The 10699-nt window shown below is 27.0% G+C and overlaps 1 protein-coding gene across 1 annotated transcript in view; it reads right to left on the reverse strand.

The window, feature by feature from the left end:
• The window catches only part of LOC107457096 (uncharacterized), a 70259-nt gene extending 59809 nt beyond the window's left edge, over positions 1-10450 (reverse strand). Inside the window, exons 1-3 of the mRNA XM_087168136.1 lie at positions 10303-10450; positions 5213-5333; positions 2291-2409 (exon numbers count right to left, since the gene is read on the reverse strand). Coding sequence (XP_087024262.1) covers positions 2291-2409; positions 5213-5333; positions 10303-10339 — 277 coding nt within the window. The 5' untranslated portion in view covers positions 10340-10450. The remainder of the gene's footprint in view (positions 1-2290; positions 2410-5212; positions 5334-10302) is intronic.
• Positions 10451-10699: the final 249 nt, after the last annotated feature.

Below are 10699 nucleotides of genomic sequence, written 5' to 3' on the forward strand. Positions count from 1 at the left end.
TTTTAAATAATGGAAAGTTCTCGACATCCCTTAATAATTAATTGATTGTCAATGTCGAGGAAAAAATTTCGTAATCGTTCGAAATAAACAAGTTCGTAATCGTGTTGTACATTGCTGAATAACCACAGAAACTAAAGTTCTCTTTTGAAGAAAAGGCTCGCATGCCTTAATTGTGTAATAAAGATATACAAGTTGTCAGGCAAAAGTAAATTTGCTTATATATGCTAGTTATACTAAATAACTTAACAATATTTAATTCTCTACACTTCTTTCCCATTTGGCCTAATGCTATTTTATTTTAATGTTCTCTAGGCGCTGAGTATGAAGATGAGTCACAAACCAGCTTTATTTGAGAAATTGTTGAAAGTATGCATCCTAAATTGTTCTTCCTCCACTTTATATCGTAAATCTTATTTATACCGTATTATTGTTCTTACTCTTATTTATACCGTAAACTATAATTTATACAGTATAAATAATTTTACTGATTCTTATGTGTATTATATCTTGTCATTACAAAATTTTGGTTTAAAATGAACACCCAAAAGGGTGGCAACTACTTTCTACACTGAGGAAAAAGGTATGGTAAATAATACGAGAATAAGGTAAATTTTACCGTATTTCTGACTCTATGGGAACAATAAAGGAATTGATAATTTTTACCTCAGTGCTTTAGTGATGATTTTAGTAAAATTATCAATAAATTGTGGTTTACATATAATTTTATATTTACTTATATGTATAAAATTTGGTAAATGTATAATAACTAATATTTGGTAATTTCATCATGATACTTTAGACAATGTTACAAAAACCATTTATTCGGTTGAATTTGCTTTCCCATTTTGTATTTTTTACTAAATGCGTGGTAATAAGATCTATAATTTTGGAAACCAGAATATTATGTAAACCGTTACCATGGGAACGGAAAGATAACCAAACGAATGTTTTCAAGACCGTAGATTTTGTTTTTATTTCCAGAATTATATTTCTGGTTTGTTATACATCTTCGACTGCATTAAGAATTATCTTTGATATTTGACTAAACTTTTCATTAAGTAGTTGACCCCCTTTTTTGGTACTAAAATATACTAATTTTCACAGTGTATTTAATTCTGGAGAGAATCGTTAGCTTTAATGTCAAAGTTGATTAGCCTTTTCCCCAATTTCTACTAAATGTCCGGATTTGTCTACGCACTCTTATTGTGGTTGTTCATTTGAACTTTTTCATTTTATGTTGTTCTCACAAGTAATGTAAACTTTAGATGAACTAATCAAGAAACATACCATGGTTTACTTAAGAGAACATAACTCAACCAAACTTAACCGTAAGCCTATAAACAAACAAAAAGTCATAAATAACTTAAGACTAATGCCTAGTCAAATTTTATTTGAACCCTTGTTAAATTTTAGTTAGAACGCTAGTTAAATTTTATTTGAAGATTTTGAGCGCTTGTTAGTTGTAAATGGTTACGAAACCGTATAATTTTATATTCGTAGTTTTTTTACCATATCAGTGACAAAATGTTTCAAATCATTAAATGAATAACTCTCGATGTAATGATAGGATTCTCTTGTACTAAGACTCAATCCTAATGGTACGAGGGTCTCAGATTAAATATTCTGATTAATTAGTGCAAAAAATCCCTTTAGGTTATGGAACAAACATAAAAGTGTGCTTTTTCTTGATATATATATATATATATATATATATATATATATATATATATATATATATATATATATATATATATATATATATATATATATATATATATATATATATATATATATATATATATACACAGTAGTGGCCAAATGTTTGACCCGTTAATGCTAATTTTGATTTTTTCATAATTCACCATATTTCGAGAACTTTTTTAATGAATTGAAACATTTTTTGCTCACAATAAAAAAATTCGCTTATCCAAAAGTAATTTCTTGCATGACTAATTTTCAATAATTATTTTTAATACATATTTAGAGTTTTGTGGAGAAAAAAGTTTTATGAACTATTTTTTCTAAACTTAAAACTTCAAAAAAGTGTGCAAAGCTGGATGAAAAAAATTTATCCAATTAACCGAGCAAAGCAATTCGAAATGAACTACGAATGCAGTTCTGGGGGCGAACGAGCGTTAGCGTGCACGGGTGGAGCCTCGTAGAAGTCATCATTCAAACATGAAGTCACATGAAGTCATCTTTCAAACTACACTTATTTTTCTGATGAGACACATGTTTTTCTCATCTATGAGACACATACTTTTCTCATGTACAGTCATGAACACCACACCTGTTTCTCGGCAATTTTCCCTTATGGCGTTTGCTACACGGAATGAGCCGTCTAGTTGATCTATTTCAATCTCATCTAGACAATCATCAGCGAGTGATCTCAAACAGTTTTCAATAGTCCTAAAATAATAAATAAATAAATAATTTGAATATTTTCCTTCTAAATTCCAATTTTTTTCTAAATCTTCAAGTTTTAAAAACAAATATAAATTTTTTTCCAGATGAAATCGATTGATTACTGGGTGTCTCAATATGACCTTAAGTGTCACTATGCTTCAGATAAAAACTACTTTATTGGTTCAATTTTTCTATAATTAATTTTGGAAGTCATATTTTTTAATAAAAAATGTCTTTAATTGGTTTCTATTTCCGTCTTTATAATTTAATTCAAATAATTTTAGAGCAATTTCAATTTTTGGGATTACGGTTTGAGCAATATGATTAAAAAAAATTATTTTATTCTTTTTTTCTTTTTTAATTAATATACAACGAGATAACTAAATTTTAATAGCGCTTCTCAATGTAACAAAAAGTCGAAAGTAATGTTTCTAGCATAGGATTTTAAAATTTTTTGCCTTTGAATCACTAGAGTTTTTTTAACAGAATAAAGAATATGCACGATAACTAAATTGAAGAATAATTTTTTTAAACACTTTTCATATGTGACTACACTCTTTCTTACGTCTCTCTGCTCACGCATCATGACCCCCCCCCCCACAACTATTCCTGTGTCCACTCTTTTCCTACCTTCTCTTCTGCAGATTCTATTTATTTAATATATTTTATTCTTACATTAAATAAAAGCAAAAAAACAATGTTTTCCGATAATCAGTTTTCGAAACGTAAAATATAAATTTGAAATTTAGTTTCATGTCTGAAATATTTTTGTTTGTAAATCGACGCACACAGACGCTTTGCTTTATTAAGATTTTTCTGATAATAAATTTACCAAGACCCATAGAAAGGAATAAAATATAATTGCCCGAAAATATTTGTTACAGAAATATAGCACTATTTTTGTTCTCAACATAGGAATCATCGACATATTAAAACTACTATACCGTAAAATTAGTTTTTAAAGTCTGCTATCATAGAAGTCCACATTGGAATGGATCTAGCATGTCACGACACGTCTTCGTCTGTAAGAAACTAATGCCTTGGCAAAAATTTCCTTCCATTCAAGTACATATAGAAGTCAAGAAGAGAAAGATCCGGTTTATAGAGTGGATGATTATGGATGTGGGATTTGTTTTATGCTGCTGAGCATCTCGAAGCAATACACCTATTTTTGTACCCGAAGTTGCACTTTTTGTGCCCGTTTTTAAATCTCATGAATTTCTTAACCTGTCATTATTTTCTTAGAGAAGAAGACTAACAGTCAACTTTGACTCATTGGTTCCATTCCCAGCTGACATCTAATAAGCTGAAGACTAATTCTACAGTATGACAAATGTTAGTATTTCGTTGGTTTTTATGTTGAGAAAAAGGGAAAGTATTACTGTATACTAGTGGGCTGTGCCCCCTGCTCGCTAACGCTCGACAACCCCCGAAAATTGCTACGCAATCTTATATGGTTTGCTTCGCAAACCAAGCTCGCTTCGCTCGCTACTAACTTAGGTACACTGCAAATGCACAAAATTCTAAGAATTCAAAACAATCATTCAAATCCATTTAACAACTTTTTTTTAAAAAAAAAATTACATCTTTTTAGTAAATACTAAGTCATTAAAATAAATTTGAATTCAAATAAATGACATGTAATTCGTTAAACATATTAGAAATGTGCTATAATATAAAATCTTAAGATCAAATTTCTAAAACTGATATCTCTTTAAAAAGGTTAAAATTTTGGCTATAATTAAGTCTATTAAAAATTTAAATAAGTGAATTGCAATGGAAAAACCCTGCATAAACAAAACATTGAATTTCGGAAGAAATGTCGTTTGGTGAGAATGCTCTCTCTTGTCAAAAAATACAAAATAAACTGACCTCAAATCAAACTCCAAGGACTTCGAATCAAATAATTAAGGAAACTACTATCACGTTTAATATAAAAGGAAGATTTATTAACTAAACAATAAAATTACAGCATCGCAGTTCCAAAAAACAAATCTCACACTCACTCAAAAAAACAATTTACCTTCGAATTAGTCACCATAGCAACCACAAAACTCTTCTCGTTACCATCTATAAACTGATATATAATAAATAAATTATTTAACAAAAAATACGATGCGCATAAGCACATAATATTTTACACTCTGGTTATTTCAGTTTCCGTTTTTAGAAGCGCTATATGTTGAGCCACCAAATCTAGATTTGGCATGTGACATTTTTAGCGGCAATTATAGGTTGATTCTCTAGCGTTGCCATTCAGAGAATTGTAATGAGGCTTTTTTTATCGCCGTGTAAGAGAAATATATATATAGATTTTGCGATAAATCTTTTAAGGCAATTATGTTTCGTTTCTTTTTATTGGTGGTGGTAATTTTAATTCTCGAAAAATAAAGAATCAGCTTGTGCCGATTTGTCAACAGCAAGTTACCCAACTGCAAGCAAAAGCACAAAAAGTCATCAAATTGTATGACAAGTTATAGAAATCTCATCATTTTTTCAAGGAGAAGAAACTTGATTCTAAATCTTTTCAGTTAATTATGTTTTTTTCATTGGATGTGGTAAATTTAATTTTCGAAAAACGCTCGTAAATTAAAGAAACAGCATATGTAGATTTGTCAACAGCAAGTTACCTGTATGACAAATCCTGTATGACAAGCTGTATGACAAGGGCTAGAAGTCTGGTAGATTATTGTTTCTCTTACAAAAAGTTTTTCTCTGGAAATTATGTTTGGTTTCTCTTATGAGAATTGAAAATGACTTTCTTCACTTTTATAAGAATTGTGTAGGTATGAGAAAGAGAACTTACTGGCATACTTCGGCATCTGATGGTTCATCTATAAGCCGTTTGAGCATACTGTTAAGGCATTCTCTTGCTCGTGTTTCAATTACTACGGAACTACAGCTTTCTGCTTGAATTTTACCCACAGCTAGATAATTGATAGAAAATAATAAATCATATATAGGTAACAAAACTCCTATGTTTCTTTTCAGAATAGAACGCTAATTCATTTTTCCATCGTCTCAGAATTACAAAATTCCATCTATTAAGCTCTTTCAAATTAAGTAATAATAAAGATTATAATTTTCTATTCTATGATGGAAGTTGGTTTTCAAAACTGACTCGAAATTCAGAAAATTGTAAAGGAAGCTGTTAGTATTTACTTTATTTGAAGTAACTATTACTTAATTAATACTTGAATTTGCTGATTTTAACATTTATGTTGAATAGGTAAAAAAATAACCCAGCGCAACTGACAGCTAAGTTTTTGTTTAATTATTCATTACTATAAAGTTAAAACTTTTAATAGTCGATAGTTAGATTAACATTTTAGATAAAACCGAAAGTTATTATTCTCGAAACTCTGAAAACAAGATGTAATACCTTTTTGAATAAAAAAGCTTAGAAAATAAAAATTTTACCTCAATTTAACATTATATCAAGCGCTCATATACACTTTAAGGCAAGGCATGAAATTTCAATTCCACAGATAACAGCCGGACTGAAACATTTGATCACCACTATTTCATGAAAACATCATGAAAATATGATTTTTTAAGATGCCTTTTTAATGAAAAGTTTTTGATGAAAATGATATAAAAATAATGTAAAAATTGGAACATATTTATTGTAATAATAATTTTAGATCAAAATAAGGTTGGCCTAAGTTTTAAAGGTTTCCAGAAGCAATTGTACTGTAGAGGAAAAGAGAATAATTTAGCATTTTTTATTCTAAATAAAAGAAAATGAAATTGCTTGATTTTTCAATAATTCCATTAATACTTCCTTTAATCATGATAATCAAAGGGCATATACATTTTTAAAAATGACATTTTAAATAATGGAAAGTTCTCGACATCCCTTAATAATTAATTGATTGTCAATGTCGAGAAAAAAATTTCGTAATCGTTCGAAATAAACAATTTCGTAATCGTGTTGTACATTGCTGAATAACCACAGAAACTAAAGTTCTCTTTTGAAGAAAAGGCTCGCATGCCTTAATTGTGTAATAAAGATATACAAGTTGTCAGGCAAAAGTAAATTTGCTTATATATGCTAGTTATACTAAATAACTTAACAATATTTAATTCTCTACACTTCTTTCCCATTTGGCCTAATGCTATTTTATTTTAATGTTCTCTAGGCGCTGAGTATGAAGATGAGTCACAAACCAGCTTTATTTGAGAAATTGTTGAAAGTATGCATCCTAAATTGTTCTTCCTCCACTTTATATCGTAACTCTTATTTATACCGTAATATTGTTCTTACTCTTATTTATACCGTAAACTATAATTTATACAGTATAAATAATTTTACTGATTCTTATGTGTATTATATCTTGTTGTCATTACAAAATTTTGGTTTAAAATGAACACCCAAAAGGGTGGCAACTACTTTCTACACTGAGGAAAAAGGTATGGTAAATAATACGAGAATAAGGTAAATTTTACCGTATTTCTGACTCTATGGGAACAATAAAGGAATTGATAATTTTTACCTCAGTGCTTTAGTGATGATTTTAGTAAAATTATCAATAAATTGTGGTTTACATATAATTTTATATTTACTTATATGTATAAAATTTGGTAAATGTATAATAACTAATATTTGGTAATTTCATCATGATACTTTAGAGAATGTTACAAAAACCATTTATTCGGTGGAATTTGCTTTCAAATTTTGTATTTTTTACTAAATGCGTGGTAATAAGATCTATAATTTTGGAAACCAGAATATTATGTAAACCGTTACCATGGGAACGGAAAGATAACCAAACGAATGTTTTCAAGACCGTAGATTTTGTTTTTATTTCCAGAATTATATTTCTGGTTTGTTATACATCTTCGACTGCATTAAGAATTATCTTTGATATTTGACTAAACTTTTCATTAAGTAGTTGACCCCCTTTTTTGGTACTAAAATATACTAATTTTCACAGTGTATTTAATTCTGGAGAGAATCGTTAGCTTTAATGTCAAAGTTGATTAGCCTTTTCCCCAATTTCTACTAAATGTCCGGATTTGTCTACGCACTCTTATTGTGGTTGTTCATTTGAACTTTTTAATTTTATGTTGTTCTCACAAGTAATGTAAACTTTAGATGAACTAATCAAGAAACATACCATGATTTACTTAAGAAAACATAACTCAACCAAGCTTAACCGTAAGCCTATAAACAAACAAAAAGTCATAAATAACTTAAGACTAATGCCTAGTCAAATTTTATTTGAACCCTTGTTAAATTTTAGCTAGAACGCAAGTTAAATTTTATTTGAAGATTTTGAGCGCTTGTTAGTTGTAAATGGTTACGAAACCGTATAATTTTATATTCGTAGTTTTTTTACCATATCAGTGACAAAATGTTTCAAATCATTAAATGAATAACTCTCGATGTAATGATAGGATTCTCTTGTACTAAGACTCAATCCTAATAGTACGAGGGTCTCAGATTAAATATTCTGATTAATTAGTGCAAAAAATCCCTTTAGGTTATGGAACAAACATAAAAGTGTGCTTTTTCTTGATATATATATATATATATATATATATATATATATATATATATATATATATATATATATATATATATATATATATATATATATATATATATATATATATATATATATATATATATATATATATATATATATTTCTTATTTTTCCTTTATGTATTCTAATTTATTTGTAGTAATTTTTATGAAAAATTTTTTGAGTGCTCCTCACACTATTGTATTAATATATTTTGCTTTGGCTTTATTGATACAATATCAGAAAGCACTCTGTTTTGCGGATATAATCGTGTGGGCTGAAAAAAAGATTATATTCTTTTTTCCGGTTTTTTAAACAAAATTTAATCCTTTTTTTAATTGTTTGTTATTTTTTTACCTATTATTTCCCCCCCTTTTTTTTCTTTTCATATATCTATAATTTCTCTTTGTTTTATTCTACATATATATATATATATATATATATATATATATATATATATATATATATATATATATATATATATATATATATATATATATATATATATATATATATATATATATATATATATATATATATATATATATATATATATATATATATATATATATATTTAAAGAAAATCTATTTTGAATTCAGGAAAATTTTTATATGAATTCATTTCTCTTACAGCTCAAATACACAATTAATACTCTATACCTTATTTCGTGGGTACACTGTATTCTTATGAGTGCTATAAAAATTTTACAGTCCTTTGAATACGTTTCAAAAAATCATAATTTAAAAAAAATATCAAACATTTTTAAAAAAAAAACTAATGTAATTAACAAAAAAAATGTATAAGAGTTTTCAGAAAAACAATAATAAATAAATTTCTCTCCAAATATAACATTGATGGGCTCTTTTAAATAAACCAGAATATATTCGAGGCCTGTGGCTTCTGAAAAATGAGCATTTTGCGCCGTTTACTGTGTTCTAGACATTTTCAGTTCCAAACTCCCGAGTTTTATTAAAAGTTTGTAACTTTTTATAAAGTTGTAGTGGATACTTAATTGTGAACATTATCAAGGAATTGAAATTATCAAATTGGTTTACCTAAGAAACTATTAACATGGCTTAATCACTTTTCTAAAATTTAGAGTAATAAAAGTTGCTAATGCCATTTTTGTCGATAGAAAGTGATAAGGAAGCTACTCAGTACGTCTTACACCTATTTGGGGAAAATAATACGGAGTTATTATTAAGAGAATTATTATGCTCGGAGTTATGAATATACGGAATTATTTATGCTGCAAATCATATGCTAATATATCTACAATGATTCATAACACTTTTATAATGATATTAGTTTTCCTAATTATGTCGTTATGTACTTTTATAAATATAAAATATTATTAAAAATGATGAGTAAACTTTAAAATTATGGAGAATATCTTAATTTCTGATTGTTGTCAAAATTTTTTCTAGTTCGTGTAAAATTTATTTATTAATGTTTGATTCTTTGTTTATTAAGTTTGATTTCGAGTTATTTTTTCACCCTTACATTAAAATAGTTCAAAAGTTCATATGTTTATTGTATTCCATTTTATTTCACTAAGATTAAGTAATCCTGGCTCATTCAAGCTTGCTTTTTAGTTATTTGTGGTAATATATCGCCTGAAGTTCAAACGATTTGTTTACATTTATCATAAAAAATCTATTTAATAAGCAATCTTTTATCTATTTTTTCTTTGAAAGTCTTGTATTAAATTGCCGAAATAATTAGTTTTGGTGCTGGAACATTTCATGGGAGTTTGTTTAAAAATTGTAAACTCAAAATTTTTCTTAAAGTGATTTGATTTAAGAATGTAAATAAAAATAAAGTATTCTAAATATTTTTGCAGGTTCATTTTGAAGAATCTCAACTAGAAATAAATGGAAAATATAGTAACAATAAATTAGGACCCGATGCTATTCCAACAATTTTTAATGTTCTTTAAAAATTCCTTAGAAAAGATCCAAAGGAATAGGCTGTCCACAACCAGAATCAATTTTAGATAAGCTTATATCAATTTAATATTTTAATTCAATTTTTACTTCAATATTTTAATCAATTTAATATTTTAATTCAATTTTTAATTCAATATTTTAATCAATTTAATATTTTAATTCAAGTTAAGTTTTAAATTGTTTAAGAATTTTTCTATCTGTAATTTTGTTTTAGTGTTTGAAGAATAACAACAAATTGTGTAGAATTGATTGCGCATTTCAAATGCTTGCATGAACGAAAGCAATGTTTTAAAATACTAAAATATAAAGAATTGTCTTAAATATGAAATTGAAGATAATTTAAATAAAATAAGATATTAATTTTTTCATATAACATAATTCGAATTTATGTAAAGAAATTGCTTAAAAGTGTCTTACCAATTAGAAAAACCAGGAATATAAACTTTGAATACATAGCGTGGAATTTTGGTAGCTCTAATATGGTAGTTAAGCAAAAACTACTTATCACATAAATGCTTTTTTGAATGTTTTCGATTTAAATTCTATTTTTTGAAACAGGAAGCTATTTCATTATCAAAGAGTTATTAGGGCCGCTTGATCACATCGGAAACAGGCTTCCTTAATTAAATTATAAGTTAGCTAATCCTTGAAATTTATCTGATTTGTTTGACTAATTAAAATAGTTGTTATTTCTTTTTTTTTCTACTTCCTATAAAGTAAAGTATTTTATTCATTTTCTAATTAATACCTGCACCCATAATTGTTCATATTTAAATTTAATCTACAAATTGCTATTATTTTTTTTTAAAATTCG

This window comes from Parasteatoda tepidariorum, chromosome 7 (genome assembly GCF_982258835.1).
Source record: "Parasteatoda tepidariorum strain Cologne lab strain chromosome 7, Ptep-v5.0, whole genome shotgun sequence".
In the NCBI taxonomy this organism is placed as follows: Eukaryota; Metazoa; Arthropoda; class Arachnida; order Araneae; family Theridiidae; genus Parasteatoda; species Parasteatoda tepidariorum.